The 27,130-nt window shown below is 55.0% G+C and overlaps 3 protein-coding genes across 6 annotated transcripts; 2 read left to right on the top strand and 1 right to left on the bottom strand.

The window, feature by feature from the left end:
- Positions 1-1,076: 1,076 nt before the first annotated feature.
- On the bottom strand, positions 1,077-3,306 carry LOC105495386 (mitochondrial ribosomal protein S12). 3 transcript variants are annotated; one of them, XM_011764844.2, is made up of 3 exons: positions 2,909-3,306; positions 2,738-2,805; positions 1,077-1,765 (listed from the first exon to the last, which is right to left on the bottom strand). In XM_011764844.2, the coding sequence occupies exons 2-3, from the start codon at positions 2,784-2,786 to the stop codon at positions 1,395-1,397; spliced, it is 420 nt and encodes a 139-aa protein (XP_011763146.1). In that variant the 5' UTR covers positions 2,787-2,805; positions 2,909-3,306; the 3' UTR covers positions 1,077-1,394. The 3 variants fall into 3 exon arrangements, with proteins under 3 accessions (XP_011763146.1, XP_011763147.1, XP_011763148.1); XM_011764845.2 differs by having other exon boundaries at positions 3,082-3,306; XM_011764846.2 differs by having other exon boundaries at positions 3,096-3,306.
- Positions 3,306-20,654, top strand: LOC105495384 (seryl-tRNA synthetase 2, mitochondrial). 2 transcript variants are annotated; one of them, XM_011764843.3, is made up of 17 exons: positions 3,306-3,610; positions 8,268-8,363; positions 13,000-13,029; positions 13,192-13,268; positions 13,675-13,744; positions 13,825-13,879; positions 15,083-15,146; positions 15,364-15,469; positions 16,460-16,507; positions 16,748-16,856; positions 17,145-17,190; positions 17,276-17,363; positions 17,452-17,561; positions 19,606-19,699; positions 19,791-19,883; positions 20,015-20,080; positions 20,172-20,654. In XM_011764843.3, the coding sequence occupies exons 1-17, from the start codon at positions 3,344-3,346 to the stop codon at positions 20,313-20,315; spliced, it is 1,563 nt and encodes a 520-aa protein (XP_011763145.2). In that variant the 5' UTR covers positions 3,306-3,343; the 3' UTR covers positions 20,316-20,654. The 2 variants fall into 2 exon arrangements, with proteins under 2 accessions (XP_011763145.2, XP_011763144.2); XM_011764842.3 differs by lacking the exon at positions 13,192-13,268 and having other exon boundaries at positions 13,604-13,744.
- Positions 20,655-20,775: 121 nt separating this feature from the next.
- LOC105495389 (coiled-coil glutamate rich protein 2) lies at positions 20,776-27,064 on the top strand. Its single transcript, XM_011764852.2, has 6 exons — positions 20,776-23,091; positions 23,592-23,672; positions 23,901-23,941; positions 24,100-24,187; positions 24,669-25,186; positions 26,715-27,064. Exons 1-6 carry the CDS (start codon positions 23,061-23,063, stop codon positions 26,802-26,804), a joined length of 849 nt encoding a protein of 282 aa, XP_011763154.2. The 5' UTR covers positions 20,776-23,060; the 3' UTR covers positions 26,805-27,064.
- The last annotated feature ends 66 nt before the right edge of the window (positions 27,065-27,130 follow it).

Genomic DNA, 27,130 nt, shown 5'->3' with positions numbered 1-27,130 from the left:
ACCTCCCAGGTTCAAGTGAGTCTCCTGCCTCAGCCTCCTGAGTAGCTGGGATTACAGGCACATGCCACCATGCCCAGGTAATTTTTATATTTTTAGTAGAGACAGGGTTTCGCCATGTTCGCCAGGCAACAAAGCCAGATTCCCACTCTAAAAAAACGGAAAAATTAGCCAGCTCTGGTGGCACACACCTGTGGTCCTGGCTACTCAGGAGGCTGAGGCGGGAGGATCATTGAGCCCAGGAGGTCAAGGCTGAAGTAAGCTTTGATCATACCACTATACTCCAAGCCTGGACAAGAGTGAGACTCTGTCTCTCTCTCTCTCTATACACACACACACACACACACACACACACAAGAACAGCTCCCAGGTGTGGAGCAGCACACCCCATTGAATCCTTTCTACACCCCTTCCACATCAACATTACAATTACTGCCATTTTCCAGATGTCCATGCTTGAGGGCAGATCAACATTACAATTACTGCCATTTTCCAGATGTCCATGCTTGAGGGCAGAGTTTATGTGCCCAGAACCCATGACCTACAGGAAGGAGACCTGGGCCCCCCGTGCCACCTACCTGACTCCTAAGCTTAAAATAGAGTAGCCCTCTGCTGGGCGTGGCGGCTCACGCCTGTAATCCCAGCACTTTGGGAGGCCAAGGTGGGCAGATCACCTGAGCTCAGGAGTTTGAGACCAGCCTGGCCAACATGGTTGAAACCCTGTCTCTACTAAAAATACAAAAATTAGCCAGGCGTGGTGACGGGCACCTGTAATCCCAGCTACTCGGGAGGCTGAGGCAGGAGAATCACTTGAACCCAGAGGGCAGAGGTTGCAGTGAGCTGAGACTGTGCCACTGCACTCCAGTCTGGGCAACAGAGCAAGACTTTGTCTAAAAAAAATAAGATAAAATAACAGTAGCCCTCCCATGCGTGTTATGCACATAGAGCATCGAATTTAATCTTCAACAAGCCAAATAAAGGAGATACCACCAATGGAGCTATTATTTTCTGGAGGAGGAAACTGAAGCTCAGAGATGTCCGTTGCCACAGCCACAAGGAGGGCAAATACTCCACAAGGGTTCACATCGCAAGGGCCAGGATGTTTATTAAAACCCCTTCCCAGCAGAGGGCAGTACAGTGTCTTGTCCCAGCAGAAAAGGTCCTTCATCCCACCCCTCTAAACACAGGAGCCAAGGGTGTTGACAGAGGGGCACCCTTTGTACCCCCACAACTCCTATGGCTTAACAGTGGTCCTGATGGAAGAGGCGGAGCCAGAACTTGAATTCATGAGTGGCTGCCTCTAGAGGCGCAAAGGCCAGCATCAGAGGACCCTGTGGTAGCCGGGAGCGGAAGGTTCATGTTCTGCAGGGGTGCCCAGCCCACCATGGCCCCAGCTGTCACTTCTTCTTCTGCACGTGGCCACAGTCGTACTTGCCACGCACAACGGTGAGCTTGACGCCCGGCAGGTCCTGGGTGCGGCCGCCCTCCACAAGGACAATGTGGTGCTCCTGCAGATTGTGACCCTCCCCGGGGATGAAGCAGACGGCCTCGCGGCCCGTGCTGAGCCGTACTCGACAACACTTGCGATTGGCCGAGTTAGGCTTCTTGGGCTTGAGGGTGAACGTGGACAGGACCACACCCTTTAGCTGCGGCCGGCCTTCCGTGGGGCCCAGCTTCCGAGGCGGCCGCTTGGGAGGCCCCAGGCGGTGCATCTGGTTCAGGGTAGCCATGGAACAGGTGGCCCAGAGCCGGGGAACCAGAGCTGGGCCTGGAGAGGGCCGAAAGCGGTTATTATGGCAGAGAACAGATCTTAGTGTAGTATCAACTCAATTTTGGTGTCTTAGGCATTGTTTCAAGCACTTTACAAGGATGCATTTGTTCACGTCTAGTGTTATTTACAGACAAAACTCTTCTTTATTATTCAAGGAAGCATTCCTTTCTTTTTGTTTTTTTGAAACGAAGTCTCGCTCTGTTGCCCAGGCTGGAGATCAGTGACTCAATCTCAGCTCACTGTAACCTCTGCCTCCTGGGTTCAAGCAATTCTCCTGTCTCAGCTTCCCGAGTAGCTGGGACTATAGGCACCCGCCACCACGCTCGGCTAGTTTTTGTATTTTTAGTAGAGACGGGGGTTTCACCATGTTGGTCAGGCTGGCCTCGAACTCCTGACCTCGGCCTCCCAAAGTGGTGGGATTACAGGCGTGAGCCACCACGCCCGACCAGGAAGCATTACTTTTAGTGCTGTTTAAAATAATAGGCTCAGTGGCTCATGCATGTAATCCTAGCACTTTGGGAGGCTGTAGAGGGATCACTTGAGCTCAGGAGTTAAGGCCAGACTGGGCGACACAGGGAGACTTCCGTCTCTACAAAAAATCAAAAAGTTAGCTGGTTGTGGTTCTGCAGGCCTGTGGTCCCAGCTACTTGGGGGACTGAGGCAAGAGGACTTGAGCCCAGGAGGTCAAGACTGCAGTGAGCTGTGATCACACCGCTGCACTCTAGCCTGGGCGACAGAGGGAGATCTTAAATAAATAAATAATAAAACTGACCGAAACTCCGCTTGACACGCAGTAGCCCTCCATGCAGCTGCTTCCCACCTCTTGCTCTAGCAGCCCGAGCTCCGCCAAAACCCCACCGTGTTTTTCCACCCCCGTTTCCCTCGGGGCTCCGACGGAAGCACACAAGTCCCAGAGCGAATAACCCTCCTCCTCTAGCCTCGTCCCTGAAGTCCGAGTCCCCCACTTACCACAAGTTAGGGACGTGTTGAGGCCACGGAGAAGGCCAGACCAGGACATCCTGCCGCCTGGGCCGTCCCTGTGGTAGGGATAAAAGATTCAGAAAGGAGGGAAAAGTGGCCGATCTGCAAATGCTGGCCGATCCGCTCTCAGGACCTTCTGGGTTAAATCAAAAGAAATACCTCTATAGGTCTAACCAAAGGCCTTCATGCTGCTAATAGAAAGTGCCTCCGTAAATTTAGCCTCGCTCTGAGTGGGCTCCCGAGAACCCAACCACTCTCGCCCGCACACAGCAAGAAGTGGGAAACTGGGGAGAGGGCCTGGTAGATTTGGAGGACCCCGGGATTCCACCGACCTCACGGGCCCTACCGGTGAGGTCGCGGACACGATGAATCCTGCCTCCAGCCTCTTCCGGGCGCTATCGTGCAGGGATTGGCTGGTTCTGCCTTCGCGTCACTGAAGAGGCGGGACACAGACGACGATTGGGTGACGACCGACTCTATCGCGGTCGACCATCCTCAGGATCTGATTGGCTCGTCGCGATCAGGATCGCTGCTTTGCAATTGGTCTAAACGCAGAGTGGGGGGGACGAAGTGCCGCCTTGTCCCCGGTCCAAAATGGCTGCGTCCATGGTGCGGCGCTTGTGGCCTTTGCTGACTCGTCGGGGGCTCCGGCCCCATAGAGGCTGGATCTCCAACGGCAGTCCAAGGAGAAGTTTCGCTACAGAGAAACGAAACCGGAACCTCCTGTACGAGTATGCGCGCGAGGGCTACAGTGCACTCCCTCAGCTGGACATAGAGTGGTTCTGCGCATGTCCAGAAGAAGCCGCACGCGCCCTGGAGCTCCGCAAGGGGGAGCTGCGCTCGGCGGACCTGCACGCGATCGTGAGTGTGCCTGCGCCGGCCGGCGGGAACAGGCTGTTTGTTTTGCGGAAGAATTGGGTCTGCAAGATGCCCTCCGGCAGGGGGCGAACCTATTGTAGGAATTTTAGTTCCTTCCCAAGTTAGCCAACGTCTTGTGCATGGCACCCACTTATGTGCCAGTTGTCCAGTGAGTGCTGAGGCTTTACTGTGTGCCAAGAATGCCTACTGTGTCCTAGACACGCATTATGCGCTTGTTTCTTACTGCTCACTGGGTACCTACTGTCCTCTAGGAACTTGCGATGTGACATTGCCCTCCGTGCTCCAGCTTCATGGCAGCCTTTCCCTAAGACCACAAAGGAAAATGGGGAGCCGAGTGTGAATCGGACGGGGTCAGGGCTGGGGTGTGATGGAGCTCTTGCCTTTGGAGAGTGAGATAGAGTTCTGCATCTCCGCCACACATAGCAGGCAGTTAAATAGAGTTAATGATGAATGAATGAATCCATTAGTGGATGGTTCTATTAACCTGATACTTAAGGTGCAACTGCTATGTTGAATTATGTGGTGAATAATAATAAAATTGCTACCACTTATAAAAGGGAATTAGGACCGGGTTCACGATATCTCTGTTGAGGTGCTAAGGATAGTGGGGTCCCCACTTCTTCCCATTCCTCTCTTAGACTCCCCTACCAGCCTGTTTGAAGTGCTTTATTCACTTTTACCTCGTTTAATTTTCACAACAACTCTATGAAGTCGGTGCCATTATTTCTCCCATTTTATCAGAGGAACTAAGGCTCCTAGAAGCTAATTCACTTGCGCTAGGTCATGCAACTGGGAAGTGGCAGAGTGGGAATTTTAACCTGTGCTTTCTGGCCCAGAATCCACTTTTTTTGGTTGTTTTTTTAAGAGATAGGGTCTTGTTCTGTCGCCCAGGATGGAGTACAGTGGTACAATTCTAGCTCACTACAACCTTGAACTTCTGGGCTCAAATAATCCTCCCACTCAGCCTCCCGTGTAGCTGGGACTACAGGCAGATACCACCACGCCCGGCTAACCTTTTGTATTTTTTGTTGAGACAGGGACTTACTATGTTGCCCAGGCTGGTCTTGAACTCCTGCGCCCAAGTGATTTTCTCACTCTGGCCTCACAAAATGCTGAGATCACTGGCATGAGCCACCACACCCAGACCCCACAATCTTAACTACCCCCCTGTGCCCTGTCATGATCTGAGTTCACAGTCTAGCAAAAGACTTTTTTTTTTTCTGAGATGGAGTTTTGCTCTTGTCTCCCAGGCTGGAGTGCAGTGGTACGATCTGGGCTCACTGCGACTTCCGCTTCCCAGGTTGAAGTGATTCTCCCACCTCAGCCTCCCGAGTACCTGGGATTACAGGCACGTGCCACCACACCTGCCTACTTTTTGTATTTTTAGTAGAGATGGGGTTTCACCATGTTGGCCAGGCTGGTCTCAAACTCTTGACCTCAAGTGATCCACCTGCCTTGGCCTCCCAAAATGCTAGGAGTACAGATGTGAGCCACCATGCCCTGCTAAAACATACATACCACTATACATATATACTAATTACAATCTCTACATATATACATACAACTTTGCATATATACTAATTACAATCTCTGGTAAATTTGACTACCTAGAGTAATCGAATTCATAGAGACAGATATATACTCATTATAATCTGTGGTAAATGCTGTGAAGGCAAAGTGGAGGACAGCCTGGGAGGACTTCTCAGAGGAGGTGGCATTAAACAAAGATCCGTGGATTGAGAAATTGCCAGGGAAGAGGGGAGAAGAGTATCCCAAGTAGGGGACCAGAATATACAAAAGCCTGGAGGTAGGATGGAAAATTCCATTTGATGGCCATGTAGATAATTTAGAGCGTCACATCCTTTAGCAGGGTTTTTCAAACTTTGTGGCCAAGAGTAAGAAATACATTTCACATCCTGATGCAGACACACACCCAAAATTGAAACTAGTTTCATTAACAATCCTTGCTCTTACCATGTGTGATGCGTTCTTGTTCTTTAATTATATTCTCTTTCATTTGTAAAGTGCTAGTTGTTTTTTTTTGGGGGGGAGGGGTTTTTTTTGTTTGTTCTTTTGAGACTGAGTCTTCCTCTGTCGCCCAGGCCTGAGTGCAGTTGTGCAATCTCGGGTCACTGCAACCTCCACCTCCTGGGTTCAAGCGATTCTCGTGCCTCGGCCTTCCAAGTAGCTGGGGTTATAGTCGTGCACCAACACACTGGACTAATTTTTGTATTTTTAGTAGAGAGAGGTTTTGCCATGTTGGCCAGGCTGGTCTCGAACTCCTAACTTCAAATGATCCACTTGCCATGGCCTCCCAAAATGCTGGGATTACAGGCGTGAGCCATCGTGCCTGGCTACTCTCTTCATTTTCAAAATGGTAGTTTAGACATGCATTTGAGTAGCTACTTGTTTTTTGTTTGTTTGTTTGTTTGAGATGGAGTCTTGCTCTGTTGCCCAGGCTAGAGTGCAGTGGCACAATCTTGGCTCACTGCAACCTCCGCCTCCTGGGTTCAAGCAATTCTCCTGCCTCAGCCTCCCAAGTAACTGGGATTACAGGTGCCCGCCTCCACCCCCAGCTAATTTTTGTATTTTTAGTAGAGACAGGGTTTCACCATCTTGGCCAGGCTGGTCTCGAACTCCTGACTTTGTGATCCACCCGCCTCAGCCTCCCAAAGTGCTGGGATTACAGGTGTGAACCACTGCAACCGGCCTCAAGTAGCTATTATTAAAAACAAAGCAGAAAATGACAAGTGTTGGCAAGAATTGTGTTGTGGAAACGTCGGAATCGTTGTGCATTGCTGTTGGGAATGTATATACAAAGTGGTACAGCTGCCATGGAAAAAAGTATGGCAGTTCCTCAAAAACAAAATTTTTTTTTTTTTTTTTTTTTTTTTTTTGGAGACAAAGTCTCACTCTGTCACCCACGCTGGAGTGCAGTGGCATGATCTTGGCTCACAGCAGCCTCTCAGGCTCCGTGAGACTTCCCAGGCTCAAGCACAAGCAATCCTCCCACCTCAGCCTCCTGAGTAGCTGGGATTACAGGCATGTCCCACCACAGCTGCCTAATTTTTGTATTTTTAGTAGAGATGGGGTTTCACCATGTTGGCCAGGCTTGTGTACCAAGTTTCATGGCAGCTGTACCACTTTATATACACTCCCAACAGCAGTGCACAAGTAGCTGGGATTAGAAGCGTGTGCCACCATGCCCAGCTAATTTTTGTAGAGACAGGGTTTCTCCGTGTTGCCCAGGCTGGTCTCGAACTCCTGGGTTCAAATGATCCACCTGCCTCAGCCTCCCATATTATGTATATTTTAACCGTTTTTTTGTTTTTGAGACAGGGTGTCAATCTGTCACCCAGCTAATTTTTTTTAGAATTTTTTTGGTAGAGGACGGGTGCTATATGGCTCACACCTGTAATCCCAGCACTTTGGGAGGCCAAGACAGGCAGATTGCTTGAGGCCGGGAGTTCCAGACCAGCCTGGCCAATATGGTGAAACCCTGCCTCTATTAAAAAGTACAAAAATTAGCCAGGTGGCAGTGGCGCATACCTGTAGTCCCAGCTACTCAGGAGGCTAAGTCAGGAGAATCGCCTGAACCTGGGAGGCAGAGGTTGTAGTGAGCCAAGATCGTGCCACTACACTCCAGCCTGGGTGACAGAGTGAGACTCTGTCTCAAAAAAAAAAAATTTTTGTAGGCCGGGCGCGGTGGCTCAAGCCTGTAATCCCAGCACTTTGGGAGGCCGAGACAGGCGGATCACGAGGTCAGGAGATCGAGACCATCCTGGCTAACACGGTGAAACCCTGTCTCTACTAAAAAATACAAAAAAACTAGCCGGGTGAGGTGGCGGGTGCCTGTAGTCCCAGCTACTCAGGAGGCTGAGGCAGGAGAATGGCGTGAACCCGGGAGGCGGAGCTTGCAGTGAGCTGAGATCCGGCCACAGCACTCCAGCCTGGGTGACAGAGCGAGACTCCGTCTCAAAAAAAAAAAAAAAAAAAATTTTTTGTAGAAGCAGGTCTCCCTATGTTACCCAGGCTGGTCTGGAACTCCTGCACTCGCTCAAGCAAGCCTCCCACCTAGGCCTCCCAAAGTGCTGCACCCAGCCATGATTTTTTAAAGTGCTAGTTGAGAGATTTTTTTTTTTTTTCTTTTTTGAGACAGAGTTTCACTCTTGCTGCCCAGGCTGGAGTGTGTAGTGGCATGATCTTGGCTCAGTGCAACCTCTGCTTCCTGGTTTCAAGTAATCCTCCTGCCTCAGCCTCCTGAGTAGCTGGGATTACAGGTGCCTGCCATCACGCCTGGGTAATTTTTGTATTTTTAGTAGAGATGGGATTTCACCATGTCGACCAGGCTAGTCTTGAACTCCTGATCTCAAGTGATCCACCCACCTCAGCCTCCCAGAGTTCTGGGATTATAGGCATGAGCCACTGTGCTCGGCCAATATGTCTGAATTCTGGGCACTGTGTGGCCAGCTGAACCTCAAGGCATTCCAGTACTGAAGGGGAGGAGGGGAGGATGGCCACTGAGGGCTAGGTAGGGATCTCTGCCTCACTCCACCGCAGGTCCGGATGGCCAGTGGGCTCCAGAGAGAAGGTTGGGGCGATGGCTGCTTCACCTCCTTTCCTCTTACATCCACCCCAGATCTCGACATGGCAGGAGCTGAGGCAGCTGCGGGAGGAGATCCGGAGACTGGAAGAAGAGAAGGAGGCCGTGACTGAGGCAGTGCGGGCCCTGCTGGTGAGCATGGGGACCTGAGTAGGTGGGAAATGGCCACCAGGGTGTCTCTGGACACAGGTAACAGGAAACTGAATTTAAAGAGCTTGCACAGGCCGGGCGCGGTGGCTCACACCTGTAATCCCAGCACTTTGGGAGGCCGAGGCGGGCGGATCACAAGGTCAGGAGATCGAGACCACGGTGAAACCCCGTCTCTACTAAAAATACAAAAAATTAGCCGGGCGCGGTTGTGGGCGCCTGTAGTCCCAGCTACTCGGGAGGCTGAGGCAGGAGAATGACGTGAACCCGGGAGGCGGAGCTTGCAGTGAGCCGAGATCGCGCCACTGCACTCCAGCCTGGGCGACAGAGCGAGACTCCGTCTCAAAAAATAAAAATAAAAATAAATAAATAAATAAATAAAGAGCTTGCACAGGCTGGCGCGGTAGCTCACGCCTGTAATCTCAACTACTCGGGAGGCCTAGGTTGGTGGATCAACTGAGGTCAGGAGTTTGAGACCAGCCTGGGCAACATGGTGAAACCCCATCTTTACTAAAAATACAAAAATTAGCCAGCATGGTGGCGGGCACCTTTAATCCCAAGTACTTGGGATGCTGAGGCAGGAGAATCGCTTGAACCTCGGAGGCGGAGGTTGCAGTGAGCCGAGATGGCGCCACTGCACTCCAGCCTGGGCCACAGAGTGAGACTCCATCCATGAATAAATAAATAAACAAACAAACAAGCGTGAACAACATGGACATGCATTACCTCACATAGCGAGCCGTGCAGGACCCTGGCATCCCTAGGGTTGATTAATTAGCGGTTCTTCCAGCATCCCCGGCCCAGGTCCTTTCCTTCTCTCTGCACCGGCAACTTCACTGCACTGATCTTTCCTCAGTTTCCCCATCAGGGTTTCCAGATGGCTGCTGTAGTCCAGCATCTCCTCACATGACTCTGCCAGGGGAAGGAGACAGAGATTTCTCTGGCTTGAGTTCCTTTTTCAGGAGCAAGTACACCTTTCCTGAAGCATCCAGCAGAGTCCCCTCGTGTCCCCTGGGCCCAGACCCCCACCCACTCCAGCTGTCAGCCAGAGGAGTGGAGTTCCGGCAGCCAGCACAGGCTGATCAGAGGCCAGCGTCCAGCTGGGCCCACTTCCCCTGAAGGGTGAACTGAGTCAGAGTTGTGTGGGGAGGGAGGAAGAAGGGATCTTTATTTGATTTTTATTTTTTTGAGACCGAGTCTCACTCTGTTACCCAGGCAGGAGTGCAGTGGCATGATCTCGGCTTACTGCACCCTCCGCCTCCTGGGTTCAAGTGATTCTCCTGCCTCAGCCTCCCATGTAGCTGGGATTACAGACATGTGCCACCACGCCTGGCTAATTTTGTATTTTTAGTAGAGATGGGGTTTCACCGTGTTGGCCTTATGACCTCGAACTCATGACCTCAGGTGATCCGCCTGCCTTGGCCTCCTAAAGTGCTGGGATTACAGGTGTGAGCCACACGCCCGGCCTGGAAGGAGGGATTTTGGGTTAGACAACCAACAGTGTCTGCCACAGAGGGCTTAAAAACAATCATAAAAACAACAGCAGACCTTTATGTAGACATCGCTATGCACCACACCAGGTGCTTTCGGTACTCTTAATCCTCACAACTATTTGTGACATAGGAACAATACAAACCCAGTTTTACAGCTGGGAGAAAGTGAGGCCCTAAGAGTTTAAAACGGGCCTAAGTGGCCGGGTATGGGGGGTATGCGCCTGTGGTCCCAGCTACTCTGGGGCTGAGGCAGGAAGATCGCTTGAGTCCGAGAGTTTGAGGCTGCAGTTAGCTATGATCGCACCATCACGCTCCAGCCTGGGTGACAGAGCGAGACCCTGTCTCAAAGAAAAAACAACCAGAGCGGGGCGCGGTGGCTCACGCCTGTAATCCCAGCACTTTGGGAGGCTGAGGCAGGCGGATCACAAGGTCAGGAGATCGAGACCATCTTGGCTAACACGGTGAAACCCCCGTCTCTACTAAAAATACAAAAACTTAGTCGGGCGTGGTGGAAGGCACCTGTAGTCCCAGCTACTCGGGAGGCTGAGGCAGGAGAATGGTGTGAACCCGGGAGGCGGAGCTTGCAGTGAGCTGAGATCACGCCGCTGCACTCCACCTGGGCGACAAAGCGAGACTCCGTTTCAAAAAAAAAAAAAAAAACCAACAAGAAAAAGTACCAACAAGAAAAAGTACCAACAAGAAAAAGTACCTAAGTCTCACAGCCAGGAAGTGGGAGAGGCAAGGTTCACACCCAGGCAGTTGGTTTTTACCACTCTGTTTGGAGGCCTCTCCCACCCTGAATCACATCTCCCAGCACCTGCTGAGTGGCCAGCCTCGGGCTGTCTACGTCCTGGACAGTCAATGGAAGCAACACAATGGATCATTTAATGTTCTTTGAGTGCTAACTCATCTTCTCGGGGAAGCTGCACAACAGCCCTGCCCAGGGAGGTCCTGTTATCATCCCACTTCACAGATGGGGATACTGAGGCTCAGAGGGGGCAGAGATTTGCCCAAGGGCTCACAGCATGTAGGTGCCCAACATTCAGACCCAGGCTGTTGGATTCCCTCAGCTGCTTAGGATCATGGAAGGTTCGGAATGTCAAGGGGGCCTTGGGTGCAGGCCCTCGAATGCACAGACAGACTTTACCTCTCCGAGCCTCCATTTTCAAATCTACAGACAGGGTATATTAGTCCATTTTCTTCTTCTTCTTTTTTTTTTTTTTTTTTTTGAGACAGAGTCTCACTCTGTCACGCAGACGGGAGTACAGTGGCCTGATGTTGGCTCACTGCAACCTCCACCTCGCAGGTTCAAGGGATTCTCGTGCCTCAGCCTCCCGAGTAACTGGGATTACAGGCATGTGCCACCATACCCGGCTAATTTTTGTATTTTTAGTATAAGGTTTTAGAGACGAGGTTTCTCCATGTTGGCCAGGCTGGTCTCCAACTGCTGGCCTCAGGTGATCCGCCCACCTCAACCTCCCAAAGTGCTGGGATTACAGGCGTGAGCCACCACGCCCGGCCCCATTTTCACACTGCTATAAAGAATACCTGAGACTGAGCTGGGCGCGGTGGCTCACGCCTGTAATCCTAGCACTTTGGGAGACCAGGGTGGGCGGATCATGAGGTCAGGAGATCGGCCGGGCGCGGTGGCTCAAGCCTGTAATCCCAGCACTTTGGGAGGCCGAGACGGGCGGATCACGAGGTCAGGAGATCGAGACCATCCTGGTTAACACGGTGAAACCCCGTCTCTACTAAAAAATACAAAAAACTAGCCGGCCGAGGTGGCGGACGCCTGTAGTCCCAGCTACTCGGGAGGTGGAGGCAGGAGAATGGCGTCAACCCGGGAGGCGGAGCTTGCAGTAAGCTGAGATCCGGCCACTGCACTCCAGCCTGGGTGACAGCGCGAGACTCCGTCTCAAAAAAAAAAAAAAAAAAATGAGGTCAGGAGATCGAGACCATCCTGACTAACACGGTGAAACCCCGTCTCTACTAAAAATACAAAAAAAAAAAACTAGCCGGGCGAGGTGGCGGGCGCCTGTAGTCCCAGCTTCTCGGGAGGCTGAGGCAGGAGAATGGCGTGAACCCGGGAGGCGGAGCTTGCAGTGAGCAGAGATCGCGCCACGGCACTCCAGCCTGGGGCACAGAGCAAGACTCCGTCTCAAAAAAAAAATAAAGAGGCCGGCGCAGTGGCTCACACCTGTAATCCTAGCACTTTGGGAGGCCGAAGCGGGCGGATCACGAGGTCAGGAGATCGAGACCATCCTGGCTAACACGGTGAAACCCCGTCTCTACTAAAAATACAAAAAATTAGCCGGGTGTGCTGGCGGGCGCCAGTAGTCCCAGCTACTCGGGAGGCTGAGGCAGGAGAATGGCGTGAACCCAGGAGACGGAGCTTGCAGTGAGCTGAGATTGCGCCTCTGCACTCCACTCTGGGTGACAGAGCGAGACTCCGTCCCCCCTCCCCCCCCCAAAAAAAGAAAGAAAGAAAGAATACCTGAGACTGGCTAATCTATGAAGAAAAGCGGTTTAATTGACTCACAGTTCCACGTGGCTGGGAGGCCTCAGGACACTTACAGTCTTGGCAAAAGGGGAAGCAAGGCACTTTCCCTTCCATAGGGTGGCTGGAGACAGCCAGAGGGGGTAACTGCCAAACACGTTTCAACCATCAGATCTCGTGAGAACTCACTATCACGAGAACAGCATGGGGGAAACCGTCCCCAGGACCCGATCACCTCCCACCAGGTCCCTTCCTCAACAGGTGGAATTACAATTTGAGATATGATTTGGGTGGGGACACAGCCAAACCGTTATCACAGGGTTTCCATGAATGCCTACCTCCTAAAGTGGATTATGAAGAAATCATGGCATGGGAGAGCCCTGTGCATAGAGCCTGGCATGGAGGCAGCACTTCCTACACGGAGCTGCAGCTGTGATTACTGTTAATTATCTTGCCTCCTTGTAGTGTTAGCAATAGAGAAATGGAAGCAGAGTTGCAGAGGGACCCAGCTAGGCACTGACAGAGCAAGAGACTAAGATCCTCTGGCCTTGTTTTGACCTTTCACTCTTTTTTCTCTTCCCCACCCTCAACTTTATCAACCTAATCGCCCACCCTGTCTCTTTTCTACCAGGCAAACCAGGACAGTGGTGAAGTGCAGCAGGTACTGTGGAGAGTTGATGTCCTATCCAGGGTTGGGGGTGCACAGGGAGGATACCCTGCCAGTCACTATTCCACTTTTGTAACAGAAAACAGCTCAAACAGGTCTAAGGGAAAAAAAAAAAAAATAGGCTGTATTGATGCATGGAACTAAGACTGGCTTCAGGTACGGCTGGATCCAGGCGCTGGCTCCATGTTTGGTCCTGTGTTCCTCCCATTCCCAGGCCAGCTTTCTGTCCTTGTGTAAGTGGGAAGCAAAGTCAAGCACTTTCCTGATAGCTCCGGTTAAAGTCCTGGGGCTGATTCTCATGAGTTCAGCTGGCATCCGGTGCCTGTCTCTGAGCCAGTCATTGTGGCCAAGGCAATAGAACGTTCTAGCTGGCCAGGCCTGATTCTTTTCCCCACGAACCTGCCATGTGATGGTGAGGGAAGTTCCTGCAGAGACATTCAGGATGCTGGGTCTGGAGAAGAGGTAGGAATGTCCACCACAGGGGCTCTGCCAGTCAGGGTGAAGGTCTCACACTGGTTGAGGGAGTCCTGACCCTCTCCCGGGCTGACCCCACCCGTGCTGCCCCCAGGACCCCAGGTACCAGAGTCTGCGGGCACGCGGCCGGGAGATGCGGAAGCAGCTTTTCCCCCTGTACCCCAGGGAGGCCCAGCTGGAGGAGCAGTTCTATCTGCAGGCTCTGAAGCTGCCCAACCAGACCCACCCAGACGTGGTGAGCACCGTGCTGGGCGGCAGGGAGGCCCGGGGCCCGCCTAGCGCCGCCTTCCCGTGACTCCCGCTGTCTCCCTGCAGCCCGTCGGGGATGAGAGCCAGGCTCAAGTACTCCACGTGGTCGGAGACAAGCCAGGTGGGCCACAGCCCAGGCCTGGGAGCTGACAAGCCCTGTGGTGTGGGGGTTCTGGGGTCTCGGGGTGGGGGCCCCTGGGGTCTGGGAACATGTCTGGAGCCTGGAGAACTCCTGGCGGTACAGGAGGTGGCTCCAGCTTCCTGCCTTGGCCGGGCTCGAGCTGTCTCTGAGAGGCGGTCCTTGGGTTTTCATTATCTCCCGCTTCACCACTGAGCAGTCTCACCCTGTGTTGTGTGATTGTATTGTATGTGTATGAGTATGTGTTGTGTATGCTATGTGTTGTGTGACGTGTGCCGTGTATCTGTGTGCGTCTGTATCTGTGTGTGTCTCTGTCTGTATCTGTGTGTGTGTATATCTGTGTGTGTGTGTGTGTGTGCCTCTGTATCTGTGTGTGTGTCTGTGTCTGTATCTCTGTGTGTCTGTGTGTGTGTCTCTGTGTCTGCATGTGTGTGTGTGTGTCTATATCTGTGTGTATCTGTGTGTCTTTGTGTGTATCTGTGTGCGTGTCTGTCTTTGTGTGTGTGTGTCTGTGTGTCTTTGTGTGTGTGTATCTGTGTGTGTCTGTATCTGTGTGTGTGTATCTGTGTGTCTTTGTGTGTCTGTATCTGTGTGTGTATCTGTGTGTCTTTGTGTGTATCTGTGTGTGTGTGTATCTGTGTGTGTATCTGTGTGTGTGTGTATCTGTGTCTGTACTTGTGTGTATCTGTGTGTGTGTCTGTCTCTGTGCGTGTCTGTGTGTGTATGTGACTGCCTCTGTGTGTGCCTGTATGTGTGTGTGTGAGTGTGGGTGAGTGTGTGTGTGTGTCTCTGTCTGACCCCCTGCTTTGGTCCGTGTCTCTGGGGCTTTTTCTCCCCAACTCTGTGCCTCCTTCTCTCTGATCCTCCTCCCTTCCTCGGGGTGTTCCCTTCTCCTCCGGCCTCTCTCCTGTTTCTAACTCTGCCTTCCCCACCCCTCCTCTTATTCCTGTCTCTGCCTCCTCTCATTTCCTCTCCCTGTCTCTGCTTTTCTCTCCCTCTCTCCGTCTCTCTTTTCTTCCCTTTGCTCACTCCCTTTCCCTCTCTTTCCATGTCTTCTCCCTTCTCTCCTGCCCCTCCTTTACTTTCTCTCACCATCCCTCCTCCCTGCTGTCTCTGGAAGCTTCTCTCTGGGCCCCGTCCCTCTCCCCCCACTGCCTTACACCGGTGCTTTTCACCCACATCCAGCTTTCTCCTTCCAACCCCGAGGCCACCTGGAAATTGGCGAGAAACTCGACATCATCCGTCAGAAGTGAGGCCCTCCCCTGGCTCCCAGCGCCCCTCTCCCAGCTGCCCGCACCCAACAGCTGGCTCCTGCCTCGTTGGCCTCAGCGTGAGATGTGGAAGTGCCATGAATCTTTGATGCCCCAGCCCCACCCAGTAGCTGGGCCTCTTCCCCCGGGTGTTTGCGTCCCCACGTTCCCTGCCAGCCTGGCCCATGTGCATCCACCTGTCTGCTTGTCTCCTAGGCGCCTGTCCCACGTGTCTGGCCACCGCTCCTATTACCTGCGCGGGGCTGGAGCCCTCCTGCAGCACGGACTGGTCAACTTCACATTCAACAAGCTTCTCCGCCGGGTATGGGCCAAGATAGGAGGGCTGCCTGGAGGGGGTGGCATCGAAGCTGAGCTCAGAGGGCCCAGCGGGGATGGGGATGACCTCTTCTCTGCCCTAGTCACTACTCTCAGGGCTTCGTGTGCATCATTGACACATTTAGTCCTTACGACAACTTTATGAAGTGGGTGGTGGCATCATCCCCACTTTAGAGAGAGGGCTTGAGGCCCAGAGAGGGGAGGTACCTGGCCCAAGGTCCCACAGCCAGTCTGGAGCTGGGCCTGGAGCCTGTGCTTAGAATCGTTGCACCTCACTGCCTGCTTGTGGTATAAAGGGAGCATTTGGGAATCACAGCATCCATTGAAACATGGCAGGGACTGGTTACATGGAGCACTGGTCACGGCGAGGGACTCAAACATTTCCAGAGGGTACTAGGGAGCCATGGGAGGCTTTTAAGAAGGGGAGGGTGTGGCCAGATCTGTACTTTTTGTTTTTGTTCTTTTTTTTTTTTTGAGATGGAGTCTCACTGTGTCACCCAGGCTGGAGTACAGTGGCGCAATGTTGGCTCACCGCACTGCAACCTCCACCTCCTGGGTTCAAGCAGTTCTCCCGCCTCAGCCTCCCGAGTAGCTGGCATTACAGGCACATACCACTATGCTGGCTAACTTTTTTTTTTTTTTTGACGGAGTTTTGCTCTGTCGCCCAGATTGGAGTTCAGTAGCACGATCTCCATGCCGGCTAATTTTCATCTTTTTCGTAGAGACAGGGTTTCGCCATGTTGGCCAGGCTGATCTCAAACTCCTGGCCTCAGGTGATCTGCCCACCTCAGCCTCCCAAAGTGCTGGGATTACAGGTGTGAGCCCCTGCGCCAGCCCCTGCCTCAGTTTCGTCTGAGGAGGAAGGGGCTTTGGAAGCTGCTGGCTCCCTCTGCAGCGCCCCTTCTTCGGGGCTGAACTTGGGGTCTGGGTCTGGTAGGGGTCCCAGCTCTGCTCACTCATCCTCTCCCCTGAACAGGGCTTCACCCCCATGACGGTGCCAGACCTTCTCCGAGGAGCAGTGTTTGTGAGTGAGGCCTCTGCTCCGCTCCCCTCACCCACCTGGGTGTCAGGCCCTGTCGTGGGTGCCCGAGGCAGGGAGACCTGAGGAGACCGCCCTGGGGCCAGGCTGAGGGGGCCGGGCCATAGCAGGGAGGCCAGGGTGGCTCCAGATGTGTGCAGGGGAGGAGCTGGGGTTGTGACTGTAAAACGAGAGAGGCCAGGGTTACCTGTCTCCTGACCCCTGTGGCCTGGCCGCCTCCCCCAGGAAGGCTGTGGGATGACACCAAATGCCAACCCATCCCACATTTACAACATCGACCCTGCTCGCTTCGAAGATCTCAACCTGGCTGGAACAGCGGAGGTGGGGCTTGCAGGTGAGGATTGGGTGGTGGGTGGGTGGTGGGGAGGAGCAGGACGGATGTGGAAGGACAACTGGGAGCATCCAGGGAGCGCTGGGGGTGACCACCTGCCCAGAGCAGCTCAGCAGCCCCAGGGCCAACGTGTACGGTTGTGTAGGTTGTTAACTGCACAGCAGTACAGTGACAGTCCAGCCCTGGGCCTTGACCTGGGGTTGCATCCACCAGAGGGAGTGCCTCTTACTCTCCCAAAGGCTTCCTCTGGGCACTGGCAGCCCTGGCTCACCCTGTGGTCTCTCCTCCCAGGCTACTTCATGGACCACGCCGTGGCCTTCAGGGACCTGCCAGTCAGGTGACACCTGGTTTCCTTAGACCCTGACCCTACTTGTGACAATCACTCTTCCCCCCTTGACCCGACTTTCCCTGCTCTCTGCCAGGATGGTTTGTTCCAGCACCTGCTACCGGGCGGAGACAAACACGGGACAGGAACCCCGGGGGCTGTACCGAGTACACCACTTCACCAAGGCTGGTGTCGCTGGGACTAAACGGGGCTGGGGTGGGGGGGTCACCCCAAGAGCTCAGAGCCTCCTGACTCCTGTGCCCTCTGTCCCAGGTGGAGATGTTTGGGGTGACAGGCCCCGGGTTGGAGCAGAGCTCACAGCTGCTGGAGGAGTTCCTGTCCCTTCAGATGGAGATCTTGACGGAGCTGGGCTTGCACTTCCGGTGCGGAGAGGGGCTGGGGTCCCAGGGATGGTGGGGGTCGGGTAGGGGAGGGATGAGGGGCTGGCTAGCTGCTCCTCGATCTGGAACCACCTCTCCAGCCCCCTCGTTGCCCCCATTTTCCTGTACAAGGATTACAGGAGCATATACAGGATCCCAGTCTGTCTGCCATGGGCCAGTGGCCCCTCACAGGACTGTAATAGAAGCAGGAACAGCACACAGTGTGCCAGAGTGGAGACCAGGCTTCTTTCCTCCTGCGCTCCCCCTCTCTGTGGGCCACTGCCTCTTCTGTGTAGCCCAAGATGCTTTTTCACCTCCCAGTGGGAAGTGGGGGTGGGAAAAGGGGGAGCCAGAGGTTGTGACCTCCACTTCCTCTCACCCTGTCAGTCACACGCAGCTCTCAAGAGAGGCTGACAAATGTGGACTTCTTTTCTGGGTGACCCATTGTAAAAAACTGGGAGCATAGGCTGGCTGTGGGGTCTCACACCTGTAATTCCAGCACTTTGAGAGGTCATGGCAGGAGGATTGCTTGAGGCCAGGAGTTAGAGACCAGCCTGGGCAACATAGCGAGAGCTAGTCTTTTTTTTTTTTTTTTTTTTTTTTTTTTGAGACGGAGTCTCGCTCTGTCTCCCAGGCTGGAATGCAGTGGCCGGATCTCAGCTCACTGCACGCTCCGCCTCCCGGGTTTACACCATTCTCCTGCCTCAGCTTCCCGAGTAGCTGGGACTACAGGCGCCCGCCACATCGCCCGGCTCGTTTTTTGTATTTTTTAGTAGAGACGGGGTTTCACTGTGTTAGCCAGGATGGTCTCGATCTCCTGACCTCGTGATCCGCCCGTCTCAGCCTCCCAAAGTGCTGAGATTACAGGCTTGAGCCACCGCGCCCGGCTGAGAGCTAGTCTTTACAACGTTTTGTTTTTTGTTTTTGAGATGGAGTCTCGCTCTGTTGCCCAGGCTGGAGTGCAGTGGCCGGATCTCAGCTCACTGCAAGCTCCGCCTCCTGGGTTCACGCCATTCTCCTGCCTCAGCTTCCCGAGTAGCTAGGACTACAGGTGCCCGCCACCTCGCCCGGCTAGTTTTTTGTATTTTTTAGTAGAGACGGGGTTTCACCATGTTAGCCAGGATGGTCTCGATCTCCTGACCTCGTGATCCACCCGTCTCGGCCTCCCAAAGTGCTGGGATTACAGGCTTGAGCCACCGCGCCCGGCTACAACGTTTTTTAGAATTAGCCACGTATGGTGGCACACACCTGTGGTCCCAGCTACTTGGGAGACTGAGGCAGGAGAATTGCTTGAACCCAGGAGGTGGAGGCTACAGTGAGCTGTGGTCATGCCATTGCACTCTAGCCTGGGCAACAGAGTGAGACCCTGTCTCTAAAAAATAAATAAAGGCCGGGCATGGTGGCTCACACCTATAACCCCAGCACTTTGGGAGACCAAGTCAGGCGGATCACCTGAAGTCAGGAGTTCGAGACCAGCCTGGCCAACATGGTGAAACCCCATCTATACTAAAAATATAAAAATTAGCGGGCCGTGGAGGCACACACCTGTAATCCCATCTACTCAGGAGGCTGAGACAGGAGAATCACTTGAACCCGGGAGGTGGAGGTTGCAGTGAGCTGAGATCACGCCACTACACTCCAGTCTGGGCAGCAGAACCAGACTCTGTCTCAAAAAAAAAAAAAAAAGAAAAAAACCGAGGGTGCCTAGAAGGTGCACATGTGTGAATGGCCGCTGTGAACAGCCGGTGGACCCTGCCACGTGCCTTTCCTCCGCTCCCGTCAACCTCTTTTGTGCCTCCTCCTCCATATACGACCTTCACCATCACCACCCCTGGCCTCACAACTCTCTCCTTTGCCACTATCATCTCCTCCTTTTTATTTGTTTGTTTTTTGGGTAGATGAGGTCTCCCTATGTTGCCCAGGCTGGCCTCAAACTCTGGGGCTTTTTCCTAGTTTTTGGCTGCTTTCTCTTCCATTGTTTCCATTTCTTTCTCCTGCGCCTCCTTTCACCCGCTGACCTTCCCCACGCCTTTGTCCTTGGCTGCAGGGTCCTGGACATGCCCACCCAGGAACTGGGCCTCCCTGCCTACCGCAAGTTTGACATTGAGGCCTGGATGCCAGGCCGAGGCCGCTTTGGAGAGGTGAGCCCTGTGCCGCTGGGGACGGGGTGGGCAGGAGGACAGGCCTGCCCCCGATCCCTGATCCACTCAGCCTGCCGCTCCTCCACGCCAGGTCACCAGTGCTTCCAACTGCACGGATTTCCAGAGCCGCCGCCTCCACATCATGTTCCAGACCGAGGCTGGGGAGCTGCAGTTTGCCCACACGGTGAGACCCACGTAGCCTCCTGCCCGCGTGCCCTCGCCCGCAGCCTCTGCCACCCTAAACCCACCCACCTTGGCTCCTCCCCGGGCCCGGCTTGGGGTGGGCGCCTGGTTCCGAGCATGGCTGTCTCGCAGGTGAACGCCACCGCCTGTGCTGTTCCCCGCCTCCTCATCGCGCTCCTGGAGAGTAACCAGCAAAAGGTGAGGGGTGGAGGGTCCCACTAAGAAAGGCAGCTCAGTGTGGGGGAGGGCTGGGGCATCTGCAGTGTCCTGAGGTCTGCTCTGTCCCCAGGACGGCTCAGTGCTCGTGCCCCCTGCCCTCCAGCCGTACCTCGGCACCGATCGGATCACAGCCCCCACCCACGTGCCTCTCCAGTACATCGGCCCCAACCAGCCCCGGAAGCCTGGGCGGCCTGGCCAGCCTGCTGTAAGCTGAGAACCCACCCTCGGCAGCCCTAGAGGGCGTCACTGCTTCCTGGAGCTCAGGAGACCCCGGACACCTGGGACCTGTGTTCCTGAGCCTGTCCTGACATCTGCGTTCCTCCCGTCAGCTCCACGCCCAGGCCCCTGGACCCTGGGGTCCACCTCTCCTCTGTCTTTGCTGCCTCAGAGTCAGTCACTGAGCCTGTTATCATTGAGGGGTCCCAGTGGGAAACAGGACCTCTGGACTTGATGGTTCTAGGGACAGGAGAAGCAGAGGAAGAGGCCTCCATCCCTCCTTCCTTCCCTCCCACAGTGCTGAGCAAAAAGTCCCCAATAAATGGTCAGGACAAAGGCCTCTATGGATCTGTGCACAAGGGAGATGCCCGGCTTTCCAGGAGCTGCTGGGCAGCTGCTCAGAGGCGCTGTCCTCAAAGGGTCTGTGGCTGCAAAGACCATGGCTGGAAGTGCCCAGCCACCCCCCAGTGCACATGGAGGCTGGTCTGGGGGCCACCAGGGAGCTGAGAGGATGCCAAATTCTCTCCCCTTCCTCCGGGACAACCCAGAACAGAGTCACCCTCTGAGGGTCCCTTCGAGCTGACCCCAGCCCCAGCCTCACCCCTCAGTCCCCAGCTCCCCACACAGCTGTCCCTTCTGCAGCTCCAGGTAGGGGCCCAGTGGGCATCGCAAACTCAGAGAAGCCACCTGGTCCTCTGATCACTTTGCCTGCACCGGCTCCTCCTCAGGCACGCCCATCCCAGGACATTTTCCTGGCTGCCCAGGCCATAACCCTTCAGGTTAGCCTCGACTTTTTTGTCATCCATATCCACTTCATTAGCAACCCTGGCAACACTGCCTTAGGAATATTTCCAGAATCTGGCAAGGCGCAGTGGCTCATGCCTGTAATCTCAGCACTTTGGGAGGTCAAGGCAGGCGGATCACCTGAGGTCAGGAGTTCAAGACCAGCCTGGCCAACATGGTGAAACCTCGTCTCTACTAAAAATACACAGAAATTAGTCGGGCGTGGTGGCGCATGCCTGTAATTCCAGCTACTCGGGAGGCTGAGGCAGGAGAATCGCTTGAACCTGGGAGGCAGAGGTTGCGGTGAGCGGAGATCATGCCACTGCACTCCAGCCTGGGCGACACAGCGACACTCGGTCTCAAAAAAGGTTTCCAGACTCTGCCCACTGGTGTCTCCTCCCTGACCCCACCTTGGCCCTGCTCCCCAATTCCTCCCCTTTGGTTAACCCTGGAAACCTCCTCACTGGCTCCCTGCTCTCCATCCTTGCCACACAGCCAGAGGGACCTGTGAGCGCCTCAGTTTGGTGACCCACCCCTCCTCAGAGGTCTGTGGCTTCAGGGTAAAGTGGTCATCAAGGCCCCTAAGACCCCGCCTGAGCCACTCCGCCTTCCTCTTTGGCCCATCTCTCTGTCTTGTTTGATCCACCCGACCCGCCTTGCTGTTGAAACTCTCCAGACTCCTTCCTGCATTTGCATGGGTGAGTCTCCCTCGCTGGCTGTGTCTCCCCTAGATGGTGTGTGCTGGCCTCCATCTTATCACTCAGGCCTTAGCTCAAATGTCATCTCTTCCAAGAAGTCTTCCATGACCACAGTGAAACCCCCGCAGCACTCTATCCACATCTGAGATACTTTTTTTTTTTTGAGATGGAGTCTCACTGCCCCAGGCTGGAGTGCAATGGTGCGATCTCGGCTCACTACAACCTCTGAGAGATTCTTGTGCCTCAGCCTCCCGTGTGGCTGGGATTACAGGCAAGTGCCACCACGTCCGGCTAATTTTTTGTATTTTTAGTAGAGATAGAGTTTCACCATGTTGGCCAGGCTGGTCTTGAACTCCTGACCTCAGGTAATCCGCCCTCGGCCTCCCAAAGTGCTGGGATTACAGGCATGAGCTACCATGCCCGGCCTGAGATACTGTATTTTTTATGCATTTCTGCCTTCCTTAATATGTATTGATGTGTGTCAGATACCAGCTCCAGGAGGGCAGGGGTACCCACCAACTGGCTCACTGCTGTAGCCTCAGGTCTAAAAGAGGACCTGGCGTGTAGTAGAGGCTCAATAAAAATGACTGGACTGAAGGTGCTTGGATGTGCGCAGTTCCCAGTACCAGGCACTTCCCTAAATACCATACACACAACTATTTAATCCTCACTGTCCACCTGTGGAGTAGGTTGTCACCCACCCTATTTACAGTGAGGAAACAGGTCTCAGAGAAGTTAAGTGGATATCCTGGGCTGCACGGCCGGCACGTGGTGGAGCTGGGGCTTAGGCCAGAAGCCAACTGCAACCTCTGAGGAGGCAGGTTTATGAGACCCACTCAGCCAAGCATAGTGGCTCACTCACGCCTGTCATCCCAGCACTTCGGAGGCCCGGGTGTGGGGATCATTTGAGGTCAGGAGTTTGAGACCAGCCTGGGCAACATAGCAAGAACCCCTCTCCACAAAAAATGAAAAAAATTACCCTGGCCTGATAGTGCAAGCCTGCAGTCCCAACTGCTCTGGAGGCTGAGGTGGGAGGACCCCTTGAGTCTGAGAGTTTGAGGTTGCAGTGAGTTTTGATTGCGCCACTGCACTCCAGCCTGGGCAACTAACAAGACCCTGTCTCTTAAAGAGAAAGACCTGCTCTCTGGATGAGAAAACAGGCCCAGGAAGGGAAGGAGTTGCCTGAGGTCTGTCTGTGAGTGGCTGCCTCTGGGTCCCCATCCAGGTCCACCTGCCAGCATGGAGGGCGAGTGTACCAGACCATGCTGCTCTGGGAAGAGACCCCCAGGCCAGGTATGGCAACTCAGGCCTGTAATCCCAGCACTTTGGGAGGCCCAGACGAGAGGATCACTTGAGCCCAGGAGTCTGAGACCAGCCTGGCCAACAAAATGAAACCCTGTCTCTACAAAAAATAAACATTATTAGCCAGATACAGTGTGCACGCCTGTGGTCCCAGCTACTTGGGAGGCTGAGGTGGGAGCATCAGTTGTGTTCAGGAGCCTGCAGTGAGCTGTAATGGCGCCACTGCCCTCCAGCCTGGGCGACAGAGCCAGACCTTGTCTCAAAAAAACAAAAAGGGGAGGCCCCCACCCTCCGTGCTGCGCTCCTGGCCAGAAGCCTCGAGGGGAGTGCGTGCAGGACAGAGGCCTCATGAATAATTGAGGGTCTCAGGCAGGCGGCCGCCCTGCAGATGTCACCCCACCGCGGGTGGGGAGGGGGCGGCGGTGACATCACTTCCTCCCCTGCGGAGTCCCCGCGTGGGTTATAAGGCGCTGCAACCCTGGCCCGCACAGTGCCTTGGACCCGTGGGACGCCCACCATGCCGCCCCGAGGGCCAGCCTCTGCGCTGCTGCTGCTGCTGCTGCTGGGGACAGGTGAGTGTGGGACCCGCCAGGGGCTGGGGAGCAGGGACTTGGGTGGGAGGGAGTGGGCAGTGCAGCCAGCAGAGGCTTCAGGGGCCGAGCCTCCAGCTAGGGACGCTGCACCTGCCAGATGGGATGAGGAGGGGATGTGTGGGGACTGGCACGTCCATGGGGCTGGGGTTGGTACCGGGGACAGCAGCCAGGGCGGCCAAGCCCAGTGCCAGTCTCCTTTCTCCACAGCCACCGCTGCTCCCCTGGCACTGAGACCCTCCAAGGAGGAGGTGAGGAGTGTGGAGCCCTTGCCCTGCCTCACCTAGCTGGGGCCCCGCCCTCCCTGCACAGCCTGCCCCATGATCCCCATTGCCCTCAAACCAGCCGCGCTCCTCCCCATCTCCCCTGCCCTCAACTTCCCCTCTGACCCGGCACCCCTGCCCCCCAGCTGACCCGCTGTCTGGCAGAGGTGGTCACAGAGGTGCTGACCGTGGGCCAGGTCCAGAGAGGACCCTGCACTGCTCTTCTCCACAAGGGTAAGGAGGACCCGGGCCACACTTGCCCTCCGGAGCCCCATCGGACCTGACCTCACCCCACCCAGGGTCCTGCCCGGGTGCCCACATGCTCTCCCGCCCGGGCTACCTGGAGGAAGGGGTCCTCATCCCCAGAGCCCGCTGCCTGGGCCAGCAGGGCACTGCCCAGCGTTCACACCTGACAGAGTCTGGCCACCAGCTCCACCCTTGTGGCTCCCTGCAGAGGGACCGGACGGGGCAGGGAACGTCCCCTCCCAGGTAGGATGAAATAGGACCCTCCCCTTCCAGTCTGGGCAGCGCCCCTGTGAGACTTCGGGCAGGCCCCAGAACTCTTTAAGACCTCAGTTTCCCAATTCGAACCCCTGACCTGAGGTGATCAGCCGTCTCGGCCTCCCTAAGTGCTGAGATGACAGGCGTGAGCCTCCATGCCCGGCCTCAGTTTCCCAACTGGATGCTTGGAGAGAGTCCTTTCCGTTTCTGCCAGAGATGTGCGGCACAGAGCCCCATGGCTGTGCATCCACCGAGGAGAAAGGCCTGCTGCTTGGGGATTTCAAGAAGAAGGAGGCTGGGAAGACGAGGTCCAGCCAGGAGGTGAGGGATGAGGAAAAGGAGGAGTTGGCAGAGAGGACCCACAAGTCCGAGGTCCAGGAACAAGCCATCCGTGAGCAAGGGCACCGCCAGCTCCACCGGGAGGAGGACGAGGAGGACGAGAAGGAGCAGAGGAAGAGGGGGCCCATGGAGACCTTCGAGGACCTGTGGCAGCAGCATCTAGAGAATGGAGGGGACCTCCAGAAGCGAGTGGCAGAGAAGGCCAGCGACGAAGAGACGGCCCAGTTCCAGGCAGAGGAGAAGGGGGTGCGGGTGCTGGGTGGGGACCGCAGCCTGTGGCAGGGGGCCGAGAGAGGCGGAGGAGAGAGGCACGAGGACTCACCCCACCGCCACCACCACCACCAGCCAGGGGCTGAGCCCAGGCAGGAGGAGAAGGAGGCTTTGGAGAGTGAGGTGAGTAGGGGGATGGAGGAGGAACACCAAAACAGTGTAGAGGCAGGGCTGACAATGGTCAGTGGAGTTACAACTCAGCAGCCACCCGTGCTGGCCCTGCACCACCAGATCCATCACTAGTGGATCTCAGTGGCCAAGACCGACACCAGGACTGGGTAACAACTTCCGTGCAAGGCCTCTGCCTCATACTTCCATACTACCGTATGGACTACAGCAACCAAGATGGTGCCATTATTGCACAGAAGCAAGCCACCGTCACTAGCAAGTTGGCCACCATGAAAAGTGGCTGCTGTGCCTGCTTCACTAGGTGACAGATAGATACCATTGCTGGGTCATGGTAAACAAGGTGTCACCATGATTGGTGGTACCGATAACAGGCTGGGCATGGTGGCTCACACCTGTAATCCTAGGGAGGGGAATCCTTTCAGAGGCCAAGGTGGGAGAATCCCTTGAGGCCAGGAGTTCGAGACCAGCCTGGGCAACATAGTGAAACCCTGACTCTACAAATAATTTTTTTTTTTTTTTTTTTTTTTTTGAGACGGAGTCTCGCTCTGTCGCCCAGGCTGGAGTGCAGTGGCACGATCTCGGCTCACTGCAAGCTCCACCTCCCGGGTTCACGCCATTCTCCCGCCTCAGCCTCCGAGTAGCTGGGACTACAGGCGCCCGCCACCACGCCCGGCTAGTTTTTTGTATTTTTAGTAGAGATGGGGTTTCACCATGTTAGCCAGGATGGTCTCGATCTCCTGACCTCGTGATCCACCCGCCTCGGCCTCCCAAAGTGCTGGGATTACAGGCTTGAGCCACCGCGCCCGGCCCTACAAATAATTTAAGAAATTAGCCAGGCATGGTGGCACATGCCTGGTCCCAGCTCTCAGGAGGCTGAGGTGGTACGATCGCTTGGACCCAGGCAGTTGAGGCTGCATTGAGCCATGATTGTGCCATAGCACTCCCGCCTGGGCAACAGAGCAAAACCATCTTTAAAAATAAATAAGGCTGGGCCTAGTGGCTCACGCCTGCAATCCCAGCACTTTGGGAGGCTGAGGCGGGTGGATCACCTAAGGTCAGCAGTTCGAGACCAGCCTGGCCAACATGGTGAAACCTCATCTCTACTAAAAATACAAAAAATCAGCCAGGCGTTGGTGGTGTGTGCCTGTAATCCCAGCTACTCGGGAGGCTAAGGCAGGAGAATTGCTTGAACCCGGGAGGTGGAGGTTATAGTGAGCCAAGATCGTGCCACTGCACTCCAGCCTGGGTGACAGAGCGAGACTCCGTCTTAAAAATAAAGTGCCGTCACATCACAAGGTGCCCATCCCAGGCACCTTTGCGAGTCCCAAGCCACTGCTGTTGGCTGTGGTCACATTAGCCAGCACCTCTTCCGGGGTTACAGCAGTCAGGATGGTCACCATCGCAGTCCACGACGATCAGAACGACTGCTGCTGGATGCCACTATGAGAACCCACATGGCCCACAATCACAGTGGCCTGCCTTTGAAGGTGGGTGCTGACCACCCCATTTCTGACCCCACCAGGAACAGGAGGTGGAGCGGCTGGAGCACTTGAGAGACGAACTGAAGAAGGTGACAGAGACGCTGCGGGAGCAGCTCAGGAGGGAGGGCTGACCCCTGCCTCAGGCCCTCCTTCCTCCCGACACACCGTGGCTTAGGACTGTTGACCCCAAAGCCTCCACCTCACCTGGCACCTCACGCCACCCCTACCCAAGCAGGGGAGGAGATGGGCGTGCCTTGGAAACACACCCAAGGAGGCGAGTCTGAGCTGGGCTCAGCCCCAACTGAGGAAGCACCCCCACACCTGCGCACTCCCACCCCAACCCTTCTGAGTGAATAAAGCACAAAGAAACGCAGCCTGCCTCCGTGAACAGCACTTGATGTGACAGGGACGGGCCCCAGAAGGACCCAGAGGATGGGAAGACGAGATCAGTCTGGCC

The sequence above is a fragment of the Macaca nemestrina genome, chromosome 20 (genome assembly GCF_043159975.1).
Source record: "Macaca nemestrina isolate mMacNem1 chromosome 20, mMacNem.hap1, whole genome shotgun sequence".
Taxonomy (NCBI): Eukaryota; Metazoa; Chordata; class Mammalia; order Primates; family Cercopithecidae; genus Macaca; species Macaca nemestrina.
Note: the sequence above shows the minus strand (reverse complement) of the source record. Positions and strands in the feature narration are given on the sequence as shown.

Excerpts from the sequence above, each read along its gene's own strand:
- LOC105495386 (XM_011764844.2), bottom strand. The coding sequence starts at position 2,786 with ATGTCCTGGTCTGGCCTTCTCCGTGGCCTCAACACGTCCCTAACTTGT. Across the intron at positions 1,766-2,737 it reads CAACACGTCCCTAACTTGTG|GCCCAGCTCTGGTTCCCCGG; the intron begins GTAAGTGGGGGA and ends GGCCCTCTCCAG.
- LOC105495384 (XM_011764843.3), top strand. The coding sequence starts at position 3,344 with ATGGCTGCGTCCATGGTGCGGCGCTTGTGGCCTTTGCTGACTCGTCGG. Across the intron at positions 17,364-17,451 it reads GAGTACACCACTTCACCAAG|GTGGAGATGTTTGGGGTGAC; the intron begins GCTGGTGTCGCT and ends CCTCTGTCCCAG. Across the intron at positions 17,562-19,605 it reads GAGCTGGGCTTGCACTTCCG|GGTCCTGGACATGCCCACCC; the intron begins GTGCGGAGAGGG and ends CCTTGGCTGCAG.
- LOC105495389 (XM_011764852.2), top strand. The coding sequence starts at position 23,061 with ATGCTGCTCTGGGAAGAGACCCCCAGGCCAG. Across the intron at positions 24,188-24,668 it reads CACTGCTCTTCTCCACAAGG|AGATGTGCGGCACAGAGCCC; the intron begins GTAAGGAGGACC and ends CGTTTCTGCCAG. Across the intron at positions 25,187-26,714 it reads AGGAGGCTTTGGAGAGTGAG|GAACAGGAGGTGGAGCGGCT; the intron begins GTGAGTAGGGGG and ends TGACCCCACCAG.